Raw genomic sequence first — 20,530 nt, forward strand, 5'->3', positions numbered from 1 at the left:
AGATGCACTGATACCAGCTGACAGCTAAAAAAAAGCAAACAATGCAGTCTCAGCTACAGTTAACTCTTCACATGCACAACATAATAGAAAACAAGGAAGGCTTTTGCCTTTAAAAGTGCCGTGCCTGCAATTGATGAGAAATAAAAACCCCTACATTTAACATCTTGTCACAAAATATTGGATTTTCCAGCATAGCCTAGCAAGATAAGTATTAAAATCACAATAAAATACACATAGGGGTGGGTGACCACATCCCCTAAACTGCCTTTAAAAATCCAAGACCCACTGAATAAAGTCAAGGAAAAACATTTACCACATTTTTTGTCGATTGCTTTTTGCCATAGGATGGTAAGGGCTTTAGTGCCTGAGGTATAGGTAGTTCCTGGATGCTTTTAGGGAAGTGAGATGGAGGCAGAGTCTGGAGAATAGTTTGCATAGCTTGCAGATATAAAGAAGCAGGTGTGTTCCCCACCAGGCTGTTGAATTTCTCTTCCCCTAGCAAAGCTTTCCAGTGTTCTGGATGATCTCGTGGAACTTTCCGCATCTTAAACTGTGGGTTGGGCATGAAGAGCAAGAGGTAGTCAAGGCAGAGCTTCTTTGTTGCCATGTTGACTTTGGAGTCCCACATCTGTTCCAGGATGACGTCCAGCGGGGTAAGCCCTTTACTGTCCTCTATCCTGGGAGAAGCTCCGTTGCCGAGGAGGATGAGGACTATCTCTGACCTCAGCAGCTCACAGGCGAGGTGCAGGGGTGTTTTCCCATCTTCCAGATGAAAGCAACCAGTCCTGTTGATGTACGAGTTTAAGCTGGGAAGCTCGTGCGCAATTTTGATGATCAGCCCCAAGATATCTCTCCTGTCATATGTGACTGCCATGGCCAAGTGAGGAGCAGAGGATGGGCAATAGCAGAAGTGTTCTCCGGGTACCTTAAGAGCCTCCTCTGGAAAATGAGACAGCAGATACTGGGCGTAAGGCAGGTGGTTATGCACCACTGCATAGAGAAGGGCTTCTGAAGGTGAGTATGTTCTTAGGCTGGCATTCTCCTCCCAGTAAAAATACTCCATAGTTCTCATGTCTTCCAGCATCCACACAGGCTTATGATCTCTCACAGCCTGGTAGAACATGTAGGATAAGAACTTGCAGTGCCTGCTTTGATCATCCTGCATGCTGGCCTGGTTGCTGGCCATGGCTCAGCAAATAAAGAGCTCCACGCAAAATCTCTCCAGACTGTACGATCTGTGCACTTGGAATGCAGATCTCGATGCTGCTGCAACCTTCGGGCTGTCATTGCTGCCCGGACTGCACTAGCTTGAATGCATGGGCTGATCATCTCCACCCGTTCATTGTTTTTTCCCCTCACTGCAGTGGTTTTGTTTAGGTAAGCACAATCCCACAGGCTCAGTTAACCCATGCCATGCAAGCTGCTGGTTTGTACGTGTATCCTGCTCCCTGTATGGTGTGGGCTACTGGAACGCTGTCAGACTGCAAGTGATTTTATACATACGCAGCTAGAGAGAAGGCAGGGAGAGACTAAAATTAGCTTGAGAGGTGAGGTAGTTTTCTGTCTGCATTTCATGTCTAACGAGATCGGCTCATACATCACAGTAAGTGTGATAGTAATTTTCAGATGTTTTTTGCATGTTGCTCACACACAAAGCTCGTTAAATAGTAAAAATATATATTGCAGCATAAAATGCTCTATGGTTGGTAATACAGAGGGTTATATACTCGTGAAATCAAGGGATTGGTAGCTGTACTATTAGCAAAGACTCCCTGTTTTATAAATAATGGTATGGCTAGCCAATTAGGAGACACTGATGTTAATGGATTGTCTGTAAGGCATTAGTGATATTTAAGATCCCAACATTAATCTCTGCAGAGAAAAGAGTCAAACAGGATGTGGAGTAACCATGCCTGGAGTCATAAAGCATATTGCTCAATTTAAATGCCTGCCTTTGTTTAGCAAAGAAATGTCTGAAGTGCCTCTGTTTTGCACAGCAGGTACATAGACAAAAGGTTAATGGCCAAACCACAATGGCAGATGGAGAGCTTTGATCTAAGTATCTCTCATATGTAATGTTCCAGGACTGGGGTCAGAGTGAGTTATAACAGGGGGAAATGGACTTAAGCAAACTGACTTGTGAGATGCCCTGGGAAGATGACCAAGGCCCACAGGCTTGAGGGGTGCTAACTATAGGATGAGGTAAAAGGACCTGACCAAAATTAAATGCATAGAAAAGAAATGAACAAAACACCTCCTAATTTTTGCAGTAGTTTAGGAAAGCTGGTGCCGATGACATGTTTGATGGCAATGCATCTCTTCTAAGTTTTCTTACAGTATAATATCTGTAAGACGTTATAGGTCCATTAGAAATGGAAGACATGAACTTGGAAGGGTTTACTGAGGAAGAAGAAGATTAGGAGTTTGTAAGTTTTATTCTTAGAATTTTGATCTGTGGTTAAAAATAATGCACCCATCTCTTAAGATATTTTTTGTGGTTTCCTTCTTGGCCAAACTGCAGTGCGGAAGGTGAGCAGTTTTGAATAAGGGAAGGAAGTGCAAGGGAGAAGAAAAAATTTTGAAGGGTAAGTCAAAAGGAAAAAAAAAGCTGATTTTACCCAGAACACCATTTGCCATTCTAGCTGAGACCAAAAGACTCTCTAGCTCTCTCACGAGGAGATGCGTTTTTCATGTTTTGATGGCAATTTCGGCTCATAAAGTGATTTGATATTGTGACTCTGTGAGAAGTACAATGTGCTTCTGAGTTATTAGGGAACCTTCTTATAGTGTTAAGCTCAAAATGTTGTTTCTGGCCAGAAGAGAAACATACCTGACACATAAAGATAATATCTTACTGCTTCTATATCCAAAATCTAAGCACTTGATCCCGAAAAATCATTATTAGTACTCATAATCAACTGCACTGAAGTCGGCACAGCTGGAGCTGCAGCGGCTGATTGAAGTACAGCGTCGGTTCTCCGGAGGTTCCAGTCTCTCCGGAACCGAGTGAGAGCAGCGAGTCCCAACGGCTGTTCTCGCGAGAGGTTAACGAGGCGCTAACGAGGCATAGGCGTTGCCAGGGTTTCAGCGCCCTCGCCCTCACCCCTCCGCTGAATAGGGCTGAAGGGGTATATCCCTGAAGGGCTCAGGGAGGGCAGCGAAGTATCGCATTACAATTCATATCTATCTATATATTATTATAAACTATTATTTATTTATTTACTTCCAATTTTTTCGTTTCTTTGTTTTTATTTTTTTTGTGCCATGGTCTCTACAAGACAGAGGGCTTGCCTTAAGAAGGCTGTGGCGACCCAGACAGAAGGTCTGCCTAGAAGTGTGGCTACACAGGTCTCTGGTTGCAAGGAGTGCCAGAGCCTGCTACTACTAGATGAGGGTGCTAAGCACCTGTGCAAGGTGTGAGCAGGTGGAAGATCTGCTTAACATGGTGGTTGAATTGAAAGAGGCGGTTGAGAGACTGAGGGCCATCAGGGACTGTGAGCGGGAGATTGACTGGTGGAGTAACTCCCTAGAGTGCCAGAGAGAAAGGCACCAGGGAGATCCCCCGCAGTTGGTGGTGGACTCCCTGACCTGTCCCCGTAGGGCAGAAGGGGGATATCTGAGGGATAGGGAGGGCTGGCAGAGAGTCCCTGCTCGGTACCCTGCTCGGTACCGTGGGCAGTCTCCCCCTCTGCCTCCCCAGTGTCCCCAGATACCCCTAAGCAATAGATTTGCAGCATTGGAAGTTGAAGAGGTGATAAGGGGTGAAGTGCAGGAAGATTCCCGCAGGAGGTCACCAATGGCAAGGCAGTCACCTCCGTGCATTGAGACTGCTGCTACTGAGAAAGAAAGGAAGGTGATCGTAGTGGGTGGCTCCCTTCTAAAGGGAACTGAGGGCCCCATTTGCAGACCAGACTGTGTGGGTTGCCTCTGGCAAAGGCAGTAGCTTGAAAGTAAGTGTCTGTCTGCCTGACTTCTCTCTGAAAACAAACACAGAAAAGCCTATTCCCTGTGAGGCTGACCCAGCTGCCATGTCTTGCCTGCTTGTTGGGATACAAGATGATTAATCTCCTTCTACATAACTCAGTACTTAAACCATATGTGAAGGGGGCACAAGGGCTTTCAGATAAAGCAGGAGTAAAAAAAGACTTGTTTTGTTCTTGATGAAGAAATAATTTTCTTAAGAACAAAAAGCTCTTTGCAGCCAGTGCTTATAAATTGCTTAATTGGAAATACACATAACAGTCCTATGAGGATTATCTGAGCGCTTCTGGCTGAATTAGTCAGGAAAGAAAAGTTATTTTAGAGATACTAATAAAACAGGCTGTTGTGAAGTCTTCTGAGATGTATACAGATGTTTTATTCTAGGCTTTGCATATAAAGCTGATTTTTGCTGTTGTTGTTGTTATTGGTTTGGAAGGTTTTCTGATTAGGTTGGAGGCAGACAGAAGTGGAAATAAAGAGTTAGACCCTCAGACCAGAGGGCTACAGCTCCAGAAAGCTATACTGATTTTTGTTAGCTGTCAGCAATACAGCTTGCTCCCACTGTCTACGGAACCATTTGAGATTTAATCAAATGTGCCAGAAACACAAATAAATACATCTTTGACAATACCTTTCCTTGTTCCTGATGGGTATCAGCCTCCTCAGCAGTACTTTTTCTTTCAACAACAGTTAAGCATGCACACAGGTAACCTCCCTGTCCTTCTACAAAGCTTCTGCCAGAGTGGAAATGTTTTTCTTCATATCCTGCCAGTGTCCCACCAGCCTTCTGTTCAGAGAGGAAGAAATGAGGTTCAACAAGGCCAACTGCAAAGTACTGCACCTGAGTCAGGGCAACCCCAGATATGTATATGGAATAGGACAAGAACTCATTGAGAGCGGCCCTGCCGAGAAGGACTAGGGGGTTCTTGTCATGGTTGTATGATTTTTGGTACTGGTATTCCACATCATAACATCATGTAGTGCATTTAGAGTTAAAGAGTTAATGCTCCAGCTCTGTGGATCATCGATAGTTCCAGGTATGCCTGTCTCAGAAGAGAAGAAGAACTCCATTCCCCAGAGGACTTTGCGATGCTTTGCGTTCTTACGTGTTTACGCTCAGAGGGAAAGATAAAAACTGTCTGCGGTCACGGGACACTCTCTTTCCTTTGGGATCGACTCAGCAGTGGGTGCTCGCTGCCATCTCGCCTTCAGCGTTAGCGTAAGGCCTTCGGTTTATCGGACACTCTCTCTCTTGCTCATTTTATTTGATTTATTAGCTTTAATTCCAATTATATTGTATTATATTGTGTTATTTTGCTTTCTGATATCTTATTTAGTAAATTAGCTTTCCTCCTCAGATCGTTGCCGCTGTTTTGTTTCTAGGCCCATCTCCCTTTTCCCTTTTCCCTTTCCCCCTTCCCTTTTCCTGGGGCGTGGGTCCGTGGGTCCCCCGCACCAATCGTCACGGAACCGGGCCAAACCTGCCCGTAAACCGTTGACATTTTTGGCGCCCAACGTGGGGCAAAACCAGCTGCCTTAGCCGAGCAGAGACATACTTTTAGAGTGAATCTCTGTCTCTCGTTAGCAGGCTTATCTGTACTGCAGGTGCTGTATGGCAAAACACGACCTTGAAGTCTGGGCGTACTGCCAGTTGTCCTGGGATAATTTGTAAACTTTTTGGGTACTGCCAGCTAGTTTTAGAAAAGAAAAAAAAATGCTTTCTCTTTTTAAACTGGTCTTAAAGGGACTGCATTTCATCGGTTTTTCCCTTGTAATGCTCAGAACGTACTGGGACTTAATTAAGTTTGCCAGTCTGATCCACGGAGCTTGGTCTCTATATGATAAACTAAAAACACTGATGGACATACCTACCTGGCTTTTGTATACGATGTGGCATTCAGTTCCAGAGGGAGTAACTCCAGATGAAGTTGCTAACTCTATGGAACTTGTGATTTTTAAACAGACTCCTGGCCACTCCTTTGAATTCATTATGCGTTTTCTGAACGCCCATCCAATGCTTGTTATGATTGTGGTGTCAGTCTCCCTGAATGTACTTTTACTCAGTATTTGTATTTATAATATTTTGAGAAAACCCTCCCCAGAGCCAGAGAATACTGACTGGCAGGGAGTTTGGAGGGACTTAGGAGAGACTTTAGAGAAATGGGCATCACCGGTGTCATGGAACTTTTCTCCTGAACACCTGCGAGATCCTGAGAACTTAAGCAGATATTTGAGACAGGGATGTTGCGGCTCAAACAGATCTGAGGAGGCCCAAATTATTTGGGGTCTGGCTTATGCTTATCGGGCCTTATTCAATACTATCCCAGAGAGGCATAGAGTTTTTGAAATAGAGCGAGAGAGTCTCCGAGCCGAAAGGGACAGTTTCCTGATCCAGAAAGAGAGTCTTTTAACTGACAATCAGACTCTCCAGTCCAATCTAGACGCCCTCCAATCCGAGCGAGACGCCCTCCAGACCGAGAAAGACACCCTCCAGTCTCAACAAGAAGTCCTCCAACCTGAGAGAGACGCCCTCCAGACCGAGAAAAACGCCCTCCAGACTGAGAAAGATGCCCTCCAGTCTCAACAAGGAGCTCTCCAATCCGAGAGAGGCGCCCTCCAACCTGAAAGAGACACCCTCCAGTTTGAGCGAGACACCCTCCTGTCTGAACGGTACTCCTTCAGAACTGAGCGAGGTACCTACCAGCCACAATAGCCCCTGCCCCCCAGCCAGGTGGGGGAAAGGAATAATAGAGTGTATTGGACTGTGTGGATTAGATGGCCTGGCACATCAGAACCACAAAAATATAAGGCCCTGGTGGACACTGGTGCACAGTGCACTCTAATGCCCTCGAGTCACCAAGGGACAGACTTAATCTATATTTCTGGGGTGACTGGGGGTTCCCAAGAGTTAACCATGTTGGAGGCTGAAATAAGCCTCACTGGTAAAGACTGGCAAAAACATCCTATTGTGACTGGCCCAGGGGCTCCATGTATACTTGGTATTGATTACCTCAAAAGGGGATATTTTAAGGATCCCAAAGGGTATCGATGGGCCTTTGGAATAGCTGCTGTGGATGCAGACAACGTTAAGCAGCTGTCTGCTTTGCCTGGCCTATCAGAAGATCCGTCTGTTGTGGGGTTGCTCCAAGTGGAGGAGCAACAGGTACCGACTGCTACAAAAACGGTGCACAGACGGCAGTACCGCACCAACAGGGATTCCTTGCTCCCCATTCATAACCTGATTTGTCAGCTAGAGAGCCAGGGAGTGATCAGCAAAACTCACTCACCTTTTAACAGCCCCATATGGCCGGTGCGTAAAGCCAGTGGAGAATGGAGGCTGACAGTAGATTACCGTGGCCTGAATGAAGTCACACCCCCACTGAGTGCTGCTGTGCCGGACATGCTACAACTCCAGTACGAACTGGAGTCAAAAGCAGCCAAGTGGTATGCCACCATTGACATTGCTAATGCCTTCTTTTCAATTCCTCTGGCCACAGAATGCAGGCCACAGTTTGCCTTCACCTGGAGGGGCGTTCAGTACACCTGGAACCGTTTGCCCCAGGGGTGGAAACACAGCCCAACTATTTGCCATGGGTTGGTCCAAACTGCATTGGAACAGGGCGGTGCTCCTGAGCACTTACAATACATTGATGATATCATTGTGTGGGGCAATACAGCAGGAGAAGTTTTTGAGAAAGGAGAGAGAATAATACAGATCCTTCTGCGAGCTGGCTTTGCTATCAAGCGAAGCAAAGTGAAAGGGCCTGCACAGGAAATTCAGTTCCTAGGTATAAAGTGGCAAGATGGACGTCGTCACATCCCTACAGATGTGATTAACAAAATCACTGCCATGTCTCCACCCACAAGTAAGACAGAAACCCAAGCTTTTCTGGGTGTAGTGGGCTTTTGGAGAATGCATGTTCCAAACTACAGTCTCATTGTGAGCCCTCTCTATCGGGTGACGCGGAAGAAGAATGATTTTGTGTGGGGCCCTGAGCAGCAGCAGGCCTTTGAGCAAATTAAGCAGGAGATAGCCCGTGCCGTGGCCCTGGGGCCAGTGCGGACGGGACAGGATGTAAAGAACATCCTCTACACTGCTGCTGGAAAGGAAGGTCCCACTTGGAGTTTGTGGCAAAGAGCTCCTGGAGAGACCCGAGGCCGACCCCTTGGATTCTGGAGTCGGGCGTACAGGGGGTCTGAGGAGCGCTACACTCCAACTGAGAAGGAGATCTTAGCCACGTACGAGGGGGTTCGAGCTGCTTCCGAAGTAATTGGTACTGAAACGCAGCTCCTCCTGGCACCTCGACTGCCAGTGCTGAACTGGATGTTCAAAGGAAAGGTTCCCTCTACCCATCATGCTACTGATGCCACTTGGAGTAAGTGGATTGCGCTGATTACACAGCGAGCTCGGATGGGGAACCTCAGTCATCCAGGAATCCTAGAAGTGATCATGGACTGGCCTGAAGGTAAAAAGTTTGGAACAATACCAGCAGAGGAGGTATCACGTGCCAAAGAGGCCCCACCATATAATGAACTACCAGACAATGAAAAGAGATATGCCCTGTTCACAGATGGATCCTGTCGCATTGTGGGTAAGCACCGCAGATGGAAATCTGCTGTGTGGAGCCCCACACGACGAGTTGCAGAGGCCACTGAAGGAAAAGGAGAATCAAGTCAATTTGCAGAGGTAAAGGCTGTCCAGCTGGCCTTAGATATTGCTGAACGAGAGAGGTGGCCTGTGCTTTATCTTTACACTGACTCATGGATGGTGGCAAATGCTTTATGGGGGTGGTTACAGCAATGGGAACAAAATGGTTGGCAACGGAGGGGTAAACCTATTTGGGCTGCTGAACTGTGGAGAGACATTGCTGCCCAAATAAAGAATATGGTTGTAAAGGTGCGCCATGTAGATGCTCATGTTCCTAAGAGCCGAGCAACTGAGGAACAACAAAATAACCATCAGGTAGATCGAGCTGCCAAAGTTAAGGTGGCTCAAGTAGACTTGGACTGGCAACACAAGAGTGAATTATTTTTAGCTCGATGGGCCCATGAGACCTCTGGCCATCAAGGAAGAGATGCAACATATAAATGGGCTAGAGACCGAGGGGTGGACTTAACTATGGATGCTATTGCATGGGTTATCCATGACTGTGATACATGCGCCACAATTAAACAAGCCAAGAGAATGAAACCTCTTTGGGGGGAAGGGCGATGGCAAAAGTATAAATATGGGGAGGCGAGGCAGGTTGATTATATCACCTTGCCACGATCTCGCAATGGTATGCGTTATGTGCTCACCATGGTGGAAGCAACCACTGGGTGGCTTGAAACATATGCAGTACCCCATGCTACCGCCCGAAACACCATCTTAGGGCTCGAGAAACAAGTCCTATGGCGACATGGCACTCCAGAGAGAATTGAGTCAGATAATGGAACTCATTTCAAAAATTCTCTTGTAAATACTTGGGCCAAAGATCATGGCATTGAATGGATTTATCATATCCCCTATCACGCACCAGCTTCTGGTAAAATTGAAAGGTACAATGGGTTGTTAAAAACCACATTGAAAGCAATGGGTGGCGGAACATTTAAGCACTGGGAGAAGCATTTGGCAGAAGCCACCTGGTTGGTCAACACTCGAGGATCCATCAATCGTGATGGTCCTGCCCAATCCAGATCTCTACCTACTGTAGAGGGAGATAAGGTCCCTGTAGTACATGTAAAAAACATGTTGGGAAAAGCAGTTTGGGTCCTTCCAGCTTCTGGAAAGGGCAAACCTCTCCGTGGAACTGTTTTTGCTCAGGGACCTGGGTCCACTTGGTGGGTGATGCAGAAGAATGGGAATGTTCAATGTGTACCACAAGGGAATTTGATGTTGGGGGAGTGCAGTCGGTAATTCCATGTATATACATATATGTGTTGTGTGTGTACTTAATGCATGTTAATCATTGTTCTTCTATACATATATATACCAAACATGATGTAGTGATGTGGAATAAGGGGTGGAATGCCATGGTTGTATGATTTTTGGTACTGGTATTCCACATCATAACATCATGTAGTGCATTTAGAGTTAAAGAGTTAATGCTCCAGCTCCGTGGAACATCGATAGTTCCAGGTATGCCTGTCTCAGAAGAGAAGAAGAACTCCATTCCCCAGAGGACTTTGCGATGCTTTGCGTTCTTACGTGTTTACGCTCAGAGGGAAAGATAAAAACTGTCTGCGGTCACGGGACACTTTCTTTTCCTTTGGGATCGACTCAGCAGTGGGTGCTCGCTGCCGTCTCGCCTTCAGCGTTAGCGTAAGGCCTTCGGTTTATCGGACACTCTCTCTCTTGCTCATTTTATTTGATTTATTAGCTTTAATTCCAATTATATTGTATTATATTGTGTTATTTTGCTTTCTGATATCTTATTTAGTAAATTAGCTTTCCTCCTCAGATCGTTGCCGCTGTTTTGTTTCTAGGCCCATCTCCCTTTTCCCTTTTCCCTTTCCCCCTTCCCTTTTCCTGGGGCGTGGGTCCGTGGGTCCCCCGCACCAATCGTCACGGAACCGGGCCAAACCTGCCCGTAAACCGTTGACAGTTCTGATGACAAAAAGCTGAACATAAGCCAGCAGTGTTCACTTGCAGCACTGAAAGCCAATGGTATCCTGGGCTGCAACCAAAGAGGAGATTGCCTCAACAGGGAGAGGTGATTGTCCCCCTCTACTCTGCCTTCATAAGGCTCCAGATGGAGTACTGTGTCCTGGCCTGGGGCTGCCAGCCCAAGAAAGATGTGGAACTGCTGGAGCACGTCCAGAGGAGACCATGAAGATGCTCAGCAGACTGGAGCACCTCTCCTCTGGAGGTATGCTGAGAAAGCTGGGTATGTTTAGGCCAGAGAAGAGAAGACTCCAGGGAGACCACCAGTATTTGAGGACAGCTTACAAACAGGAGGGAGCTTGACTTTTTACACAGTCTGATACTGATAGGACAAGGGGGAATCGCTTTAAACTAAAAGAGGGGAGATTTAGGTTAGATGTTAGGAAGAAATCCTTTACTCAGAGGGTAGTGAGGACCTGGCACTGCTGCCCAGAGCTGCAGGTGCCCCATCCCTGGAGGTGCCCAAGGCCACGTTGGATGGGCCCTGGGCAGCCTGAGCTGCTGGGGTCAGCCCTGCACATGGCTGGGAGGTCTTTGGGTCCCTTCCAACCCAAACCACTATGATTCTAGGAAATGGGCAACCCGTATCCGTGCATCCTTAGCTGAACTCCTTTCGTTATAATACCCTATGGGTCAAATAAGAGCCCTGCCCGGCTGAGGACCCCACCCCTGAGCAAGTGTAGTATGGAAGTACAGAGCCAGCAGTGTTACAATCACATGTAAAGCACAAACCAACCATTTCAGATGGGGAGAGGAGTGGAAAAAACGACTAACTCTGCAACTTTTAGATTTGCTCATTGGCATTTGCTTCGGATACAGCGTCCAAACGTGGCACCACCTCCGAGTCCCGGGGGCCGCTGAGAGAAGGGCCGGGCTCGCGACGCCATCTTGTGGCCGCTCCGACGCCATTTTGCGCCGTCTCTGCTTTGATTTTGCATGGCGCGAAAATGTATACATGCGTGCATACATACATGTATACATACATGCATGCACAAACAAACAAACAAACAAACAAATAAGTCATAATCATCGGTAGCATTTGCGCAGATGTAAGGATGACAGTGATTTTACTGACCACACTGCAGCTTTGGCAGCCGGTAAGCAGGGAAAGAGAGGATTTTGCCTCTGGGGTTAATGGAGCAATGGAGGCAGTGGCTCATGCCACGGTGGATGGGGCTTTCTAAAGCTAAATACTCATAAGAGGGGTCTAAAAAGGGCTGTGTGTAGGTCTAGGTTTGTACCTTATGTTTTCATTGATGTTAAGTGAAAAGATGTGTGAGACGTTTTAAAAACTAGTTCATGTTTTCCAAAGAGCACAATGCACAAATCTACTTATACAATTTGGTAACTGTGAAAGACAGATGGATATTTTAGTAGGAAAAATCTCCTTGTCCTCCCTGATCCCAGTTTGGGTTGCTTACCTTGCCTTGAGGTTCAGCAGATCTGAGTAAGCAAGTGGATTTCTGAGTGCTTGCGTAACACATCTTTAAACAGAAATTTCACTTAAGCAAAGCTCTTCCTATCACTTCTCTTTTCCTCAAATCTCAGTTTATGCACAGAATATAATTTTATCCCAGTCTGTCACCATGCAGGGCTTCTGCGCCATGCCTACCAGTACAGAAATAAGCCAAAGCCAACAGCTATCACTGAAGCTCAGTTCTGCCACCTAGAAAAAAGATCTGATTGAGCAATCAGCTATATTGGTGGGAAGTTTAGTGTCTGGAAATATATGCATCGCAGCAGAAAACAGCATCTAAGACCTGTAAACTCAGGAAAAGAGTCTGCTTATAGTGTCACCATTTAACACATTCCAGGCAGTGAAACAGTAATTTTTGTCCTATAGTTGCTCATTTTCTGCTTCAGTGAAAGCTTCAGAATCAGGAGACGCTCTAAAATCTCATCTAGATTTTCCCTTCAATCTTACTGTGACAGCAGTTGCTTCAGCGGGACCATCATAATGATACTGATTGAGAGCCTATAAGTACTTCTTTCATGAAGAGGGCCTAATTATTATGTCGAGTATAATTTAAACAAAACCTGATTAATGTTCTTCATCTGGACAGTTTTGATACAAAGTAGGAAAGGTTGTCCAACTTTTGTTTGTCCCAATACCAGAGATAGATCTATCTTGAATAAGGATTTCAAGACTTTGTATGCTCTGCTATATTCTTCAAATCCTGGTCTTCGAGTCTATAGTGAAAAGAACTACTATACTGGTAAAATACCATGGTGAGGTATATTCTGCTCCATCAGCTTCCATTCTATCCAGAGTGGCCCTTCTTCTCTTGGGGAGATAGTTCTGGAAGCAGCCTTTGCAGAAACTATAGAAATCTCCCCATGCATAATGCTTTCTAATTCTCTCTTACTCTATCAGAACATTTTTTACTGTGGAATGAACTTCCGTAAAAATTGAATTGTTTCTAGGTGTCATAGCTAACTTAAAAGGGTAGAGGATAAAGAAGAGATACAGTGAACATAATGTGTGTGGATTTTCAGAAAGCTTTTGACAATGTTCAGCACCCATGGCTGATAAGTAATGAGACAGTCACAGGATCGGATGAATTATTTCATGGTGTGAAAGCTGGTTATGGCAGAGGGTGGGACTCAGTGGACTGTGTGAAGAGCCAGCAGTGGGGTCTTGTAGAGATAAGTGCTGAAACTTGTACTGTCTAATGTAAGACCAAAGCTGGAGAAAGGAGAGAACAGAAAGAAAAATATTAAAATATCAAAATTATTCTATTCTTTAAAAAGTATTTTGATTGAAGTTTGGGATCCTCCACACTATTTCCCTATTTCTGTTTAACTATAGGAGATGCTTCCCAGAGGGAATCTTGCTGTACTGCCTCTCCCACTCCTTTTCTTCTTTTTTTCTTTTTTTTTTCCTCCTAAATTTTCTTTTGTCAGTCTGACAACTCCAGGATTATCATGCTATCTTCTCACAGCTCTGCGTGGTGATCTGCCCATCTGATCACGCGGATGGGTGCAGCCAATGCATGGAACATAGTAACCTTCTCTCTGTATGTATTCATGAGATTCAGCAACAGCTTTCCCACTGGCAATAAACTTCTCTAGAGAGGAATATGAACATACTTTATGAGGGCTGGAACTGGAACTTAGTCTGGAAATTTACCATTGATTTTACAATGCAAGCGGCCTTTTGGAGTCACCCCAAGAGAAACTTGGCTTCTTTGTGCAGCTTCCCAAGTGCTAGAGACAGCTGTGGCTGTCTTGGGAGCTGGATCGCTTGGAGGCTGCATGCAGTTGTCCCTATCATTCCCTGAGTGTGGTGGTGTAGCAAAATGCAATGTGTGCTCCCAGAAGGCCAGACAGCTGCTGGCTTGTGTGGAATGCATCAGACTTCTCTGCCTGGGGTAACTCAACCAGAGAGGTAACTGAGGTGTGGGCAGGACTACAGTCATTGCATTGTGTGATTCTGAAAACGCTTCCCCAGCACAAGAGAATATATACTTTGTATTTCTCTCTTTTAAAATACCTGTCTTACTGCTTGCTGCTGTGTGGGCTGCAACTAAGTGCAGTTGTAAAAAGACTGGTAGCTAGATGAATCTGGCTTAGATGGATCTATCAGTTCATCTGTCCATCAGCTGCCAGAGCCACTCACTAATGTCCTGGTGGTCAGCCTCAGCAGAGCTGTCAGGGAACATGTGAGCTGAGTTCAAGCCTAAAGAATGAAAATCTACAAGAGCAATTACCATTCACCCCTAGGGAGCCTCTTCTGATTCAGCTCCGCCTTGCAGCAGCAGGTCTGTGGAACGTAGGTTCACTTCATCACTTGGGCCATCCTCTGTCAGCACAGCTAGATATTGCAAGCCTGGAAAATATTATGTTCTTCTGATCACAATTTGGAGGACATAGCTCAGCAGTCACTTTGGAGTCATCAAACACCAGAATGGACCAAAGCAAAAGCAGCTGGCAGTACTTTTGACCAACTGTCTAATAAAAGACACATCAAGATTATCCTGCAAGTTTATTATGGTAGTACAGTCAAATTTAATAATTTTCAAAGCCATTATATTGGGGCATATATATATATGTGTGTATATATATATATTATTCCCAGCACACATTGCGATCTGTTTCTCTTTAATCATGCAGTGAGTAATGTATGTACAATTACATGGAAGATTTTTTCCCTAAAAAAGAGAAACCAAAATTACAAAAGTATGGCTTTGGAAGAAAGTTGTATCATATAATGAACATTCATTTGTACTTGGGCATGGAACATTCAGTCGTATTCAGTAAACAACAGCGTCAGTCCCTGTCACGCTAAAGCCAAAGGAAGCCAAGGGAGCAAGGAGCAGGAAAGTGCCCGTCACTATTAGAGAATGTCTATATCTGTATACATTCGAAGTGTGAAAAATGTAAAAAATGCTTTCGAGGATTAAGTATCACTTTTATTTATAAGCAGAAGTCAGAGTAAATGGAGTCTTGAAGAATGCGTACACAGATTCTGTTTTATTTTATACCGGCAAACGTCAGCAGTGGTGCAATTGACTTAAAAAGTGTTACTTCGGGTGTAAAGAGATGAAACTGAGGTCAGATTCTGGCCTGTCCTCCCTCCTAATGGTGCTGCAGAAACAGACAGAAGCACAGGATTAAGAAGTCATAGGTGGCCAAATTTTGCTGTCAGACCAAAGAAAAGATGGAGATACACATTTAATATACTTTATTTTAATGAAATAAAATGTGCCCACTGTCACAAATCCTTCGCTGGATGACTGCTGGAATGCAGAAGCCCTTGTGCTTGGTGCTTAGGGATAAACGCCTGTTTCAAAAGCACAGCTGCTGCCTCTTTGCCAGAGAAGAAATATCCTTACCTGACAGCAGCACAAAGCTTGGGGCACAAACTTATTTCATTGAAAGGCTGCTTTCTTAAGGCATTGGTCACTGTTGAGTACACGATGTCTTAAGTATTGTTAGTTCATTATGAGTTTTACCAGAAGAGGGCAGACACAGACACACATGCGTGACACACGCACACACCCAAAGTCACCCACAGAGCTCACTGAAATGACTCTCAATCATACTGAAGGAAAACACATATACACGTCAGATCTTTACAGGGCTACTTCTCAAGACTGAAATTAAAAATTCTAACCTGCAGAGCCAGTCTGTAACCCAAAGATGAGCACAGACTGCACCCTCTCCCTTTTCTCTTTTTGCCAAGTTCTGAAATGAAGATCTTAGCTACTCTTACTCGGTATGTTTATATGCAAAATGTAAACATCACTATGTAGCACCTAGCACCTTTTTTGATTAACAAAGTCACTAATGTATTTGTCATGCAAATATAGGGATTTTTAAAGACTGCTGACAATCAGTTGCGGGAACAGTGGGAAAGATACAGAATTTACTTTTGCTAATAACCTGGCTTGGAAAAAATAAAAAGAAAATCAATGCAGATGGGGCTGAGGTAGATTTGGCTGTATCCAATGTAATGTCACTGTACTGAGTAGGAAGATAAATGGGATATCAAACTAACAGGCAGGTCACTGCAAGATAAATCCTCCTGCAGAGGGGCAACACATCCTGCGCTCTTGGCACTACAGGTGATGCAAAAAGTTTTGTAGCAGAAGCACCAGAGCACTAATGCCCTACATTCTAGCCCAGTGGAACTGTACATCAAGGTCAGAAGGTAGGTGACTGGCTGAGGCCCAGACAGCGCTTGAGCTCTTGTTAAAATGGTCAGGGAAACAGAAATGGCAGGGCTCTGCTATGATCTTTCCAGTGTGGACAGCTGCCTGATGCTGGTCTGAGAATACCCAAGCTTTTACATGCTGGCCAATGAACAGCCAGCAGTCGTCTTCTAGGCAAAGATACGCTCTTATCCTCTGCCTTGGTTAACGGAGAGAGGGTAAACTTGTGCATGCACACAAAGCATTACGTGTGCTACAAGTGTGCTACAAAGCCACCAGAGTGCCTAAATTCCTGAACTCTGACCTTCGTGATGATCCCTGGCTATTACAGCCAATAAATAATCCTTGCACCATTTTAGATGCTCTTGTTCCCACTGGCTTGCTCTGGCTCCCCAGGCACAGCCCTCTGCCTTATGAGAAAGTGCCAGTGTCAGTAATGCCAAGAATCCCTACCTGCATCACTCAATTTGTAAGATGAACAACCTTCCCCTCCCTCCTGTCTTTTCTGAAATTATTAGCAACACAGCATTCATGCAACCAAGCCAGTGATTGATAATTTACCTTCACTCCTTTGCTGGCATATCTGCTCCTGGGGCCTAATTACAATTCTAATAATATCCATCTCCAGCCTACTCTGCCTCTCGCCCACTGAGATGAGGTATTGCATCGCTATTGGGGACAGGCCCAGCCCCACTCTGGGGTGCAGAGCACTGCACAGTTGCTCTCAGCAGCCTCAGGCAGCAGTGCCTGCTTCGTCTTCTGCCCCCAGCGCTGCCTTCCTGGGGGCTGCCAAGGCACAAGGGGCTCAGCCACTGCTTATTATGCAAATCTGCCTTTGGCTCTGCTTTGCTTTGTGAAGCTGTGACAGCCTCCACCTGCTAGCACATGCCACGGCCTCTCTACAAAAACCTTGTCCAAGATTTACCCTGAATTTCTCTGCCACCATTTGCTCCCTCCCCCTTGCACAAGGCAGAATAGACTCGGATGAGGAGAACAGGGCTAGTAGGACACCATGGGGGAGGTGGGACTGCAGGAGGAGAGTTAACCCTTTTCTGGCCTGCTCACCACTCTTAGGGCTGGGCTGGCATTTTCTTTGTCTCACCAGCAAGTCTGCATCATCACCTAGCACAGCACAGCAGGCACGGGCACAGCAGTGCTTCCCAGCACCTGGACAGAGGTGTCTGGGAGGAATGTCCCCATGTCTCCAAAAGTACCTTCCAGATGGCTCTTGTCTAGGCATGCAAGAAATCTTCCCCTTGCCCTGCATCACCATCAGTACCCTGACACACACTGGTGGTGCCCCAAGCAGAGAGAATCCATGCAGAAGTGCTCTGTGAGCTGATACAAAAGGGTGCAGCTCAGGTAAAGCAGTCCTGGCGCAAGTAGATAATGTGTGGAGGGATCTTCACCATGCAGCAAGATTTGAATGCACAGGTCTGGTGTACATCCTTCCATAGCCAGAGCCTTTCAAACTGGGGCTTGGGTCAAATGGCATTTTGCACCACATTTCTTTAAAGAGATCAGTTATTTATTCACTGCTGTTCAGAACAGATCTGGGGAAATGTGTTACAGCGCTTCATTGGAGCAGAGGGTTACACTTACAAAGAGAGAAGGACATCTGGTCCAAAATAAGAGACATTCCCCAGCTGGGATTCTGCCACTGCACTGGTGACACTGAGCACGGCCAGGAGAGCAAGAGCAGCTCCTGGAACAGACAGGGCTCTGGCTGGGCAGGGCATCCCCAGCCCTACAGAGAGCCTACTCTAGGAAAACTGCAAACATACAAACTACCTTCAGTTCCCAGGGAATTCAATGGGAACTACTTATCTTTTTCAGAAGCAGGCCCTCTGTCTGGACTTGAGTGACAAAAACACTCTGACAACAAGTGAAAACTTGTAATGCACAATGTCATACCCCAGGTTAGAGTAACGAGGAAACAGGCGGCTCTGAGACCCACTGCTAAATCGAGTTAGTGAGCTACATCTCTCTTGGAGACACATTCATCCCTAAAACGCAGGTCACTGATAATGTCACTCATGAAGGATAGGGCTGCCACTAGCCCTGCTACTTTTTGCAGTTTTTTACTGGACAGCAAAGAAAATGGTACTCTCCCCATTGCACAACTTTGTGGAGGCATAAGGGCTGGAGCTGTCTTTAACCCCCTCACTCCTGAGTGAGATAGGATGTTTTCCATTACTTCTTCTGCCTGTCCCAATTTCTCCATAGGAATACACACTTGGTGGTCTTATCTAAACATACACACTCCATGCTATGACCCAATGCTAAGTAACTCGTTAAAATCATGTACTCTATAGGGCTGCCTCTACGTCTCTGTAATATCAGCCACAGACTTTTTGGTTATTAATAAATGATGCTGGATCATTGTTAGAAAGGAAACCTGATGTCTGAACCCTGTTCGTACAAGGTGGTATTTTTCCTAGCTCTGGTAGAACGCAGATCCATAGTTACACCCTTTGAAAATCCTAGTGTGCAAGTTGTTCATTTTTACCCAGGTGCATTACACAGGATACAGTTATGTTGGGAATTCAGATGCATTGATACCAGCTGACAGCTAAAAAAAAGCAAACAATGCAGTCTCAGCTACAGTTAACTCTTCACATGCACAACATAATAGAAAACAAGGAAGGCTTTTGCCTTTAAAAGTGCCGTGCCTGCAATTGATGAGAAATAAAAACCCCGACATTTAACATCTTGTCACAAAATATTGGATTTTCCAGCATAGCCTAGCAAGATAAGTATTAAAATCACAATAAAATACACATAGGGGTGGGTGACCACATCCGCTAAACTGCCTTTAAAAATCCAAGACCCACTGAATAAAGTCAAGGAAAAACATTTACCACATTTTTTGTCGATTGCTTTTTGCCATAGGATGGTAAGGGCTTTAGTGCCTGAGGTATAGGTAGTTCCTGGATGCTTTTAGGGAAGTGAGATGGAGGCAGAGTCTGGAGAATAGTCTGCATAGCTTGCAGATATAAAGAAGCAGGTGTGTTCCCCACCAGGCTGTTGAATTTCTCTTCCCCTAGCAAAGCTTTCCAGTGTTCTGGATGATCTCGTGGAACTTTCCGCATCTTAAACTGTGGGTTGGGCATGAAGAGCAAGAGGTAGTCAAGGCAGAGCTTCTTTGTTGCCATGTTGACTTTGGAGTCCCACATCTGTTCCAGGATGACGTCCAGCGGGGTAAGCCCTTTACTGTCCTCTATCCTGGGAGAAGCTCCGTTGCCGAGGAGGATGAGGACTATCTCTGACCTCAGCAGCTCACAGGCGAGGTGCAGGGGTGTTTTCCCATCTTCCAGATGAAAGCAACCAGTCCTGTTGATGTACGAGTTTAAGCTGGGAAGCTTGTGCGCAATTTTGATGATCAGCCCCAAGATATCTCTCCTGTCATATGTGACTGCCATGGCCAAGTGAGGAGCAGAGGATGGGCAATAGCAGAAGTGTTCTCCGGGTACCTTAAGAGCCTCCTCTGGAAAATGAGACAGCAGATACTGGGCGTAAGGCAGGTGGTTATGCACCACTGCATAGAGAAGGGCTTCTGAAGGTGAGTATGTTCTTAGGCTGGCATTCTCCTCCCAGTAAAAATACTCCATAGTTCTCATGTCTTCCAGCATCCACACAGGCTTATGATCTCTCACAGCCTGGTAGAACATGTAGGATAAGAACTTGCAGTGCCTGCTTTGATCATCCTGCATGCTGGCCTGGTTGCTGGCCATGGCTCAGCAAATAAAGAGCTCCACGCAAAATCTCTCCAGACTGTACGATCTGTGCACTTGGAATGCAGATCTCGATGCTGCTGCAACCTTCAGGCTGTCATTGCTGCCCGGACTGCACTAGCTTGAATGCATGGGCTGATCATCTCCACCCGTTCATTGTTTTTTCCCCTCACTGCAGTGGTTTTGTTTAGGTAAGCACAATCCCACAGGCTCAGTTAACCCATGCCATGCAAGCTGCTGGTTTGTACGTGTATCCTGCTCCCTGTATGGTGTGGGCTACTGGAACGCTGTCAGACTGCAAGTGATTTTATACATACGCAGCTAGAGAGAAGGCAGGGAGAGACTAAAATTAGCTTGAGAGGTGAGGTAGTTTTCTGTCTGCATTTCATGTCTAACGAGATCGGCTCATACATCACAGTAAGTGTGATAGTAATTTTCAGATGTTTTTTGCATGTTGCTCACACACAAAGCTCGTTAAATAGTAAAAATATATATTGCAGCATAAAATGCTCTATGGT

At 45.6% G+C, this 20,530-nt stretch overlaps 2 protein-coding genes across 2 annotated transcripts; both read right to left on the bottom strand.

The window, feature by feature from the left end:
- Positions 1-295: 295 nt before the first annotated feature.
- On the bottom strand, positions 296-1,186 carry LOC136050489 (ankyrin repeat domain-containing protein 9-like). The gene has a single exon (XM_065739396.1). It carries the CDS (start codon positions 1,184-1,186, stop codon positions 296-298), a length of 891 nt encoding a protein of 296 aa, XP_065595468.1.
- A 17,935-nt stretch (positions 1,187-19,121) lies between these two features.
- On the bottom strand, positions 19,122-20,012 carry LOC136050491 (ankyrin repeat domain-containing protein 9-like). The gene has a single exon (XM_065739397.1). The coding sequence runs from the start codon at positions 20,010-20,012 to the stop codon at positions 19,122-19,124; it is 891 nt and encodes a 296-aa protein (XP_065595469.1).
- Positions 20,013-20,530: the final 518 nt, after the last annotated feature.

This window comes from Cyrtonyx montezumae, unplaced genomic scaffold (assembly GCF_038088225.1).
Source record: "Cyrtonyx montezumae isolate F1298 unplaced genomic scaffold, pur_monq_1.0 scaffold_24, whole genome shotgun sequence".
Taxonomy (NCBI): domain Eukaryota; kingdom Metazoa; phylum Chordata; class Aves; order Galliformes; family Odontophoridae; genus Cyrtonyx; species Cyrtonyx montezumae.

Bases quoted from the DNA above. Each gene is read 5' to 3' on its own strand.
- LOC136050489 (XM_065739396.1), bottom strand. From the start codon at position 1,186: ATGGCCAGCAACCAGGCCAGCATGCAGGATGATCAAAGCAGGCACTGC.
- LOC136050491 (XM_065739397.1), bottom strand. From the start codon at position 20,012: ATGGCCAGCAACCAGGCCAGCATGCAGGATGATCAAAGCAGGCACTGC.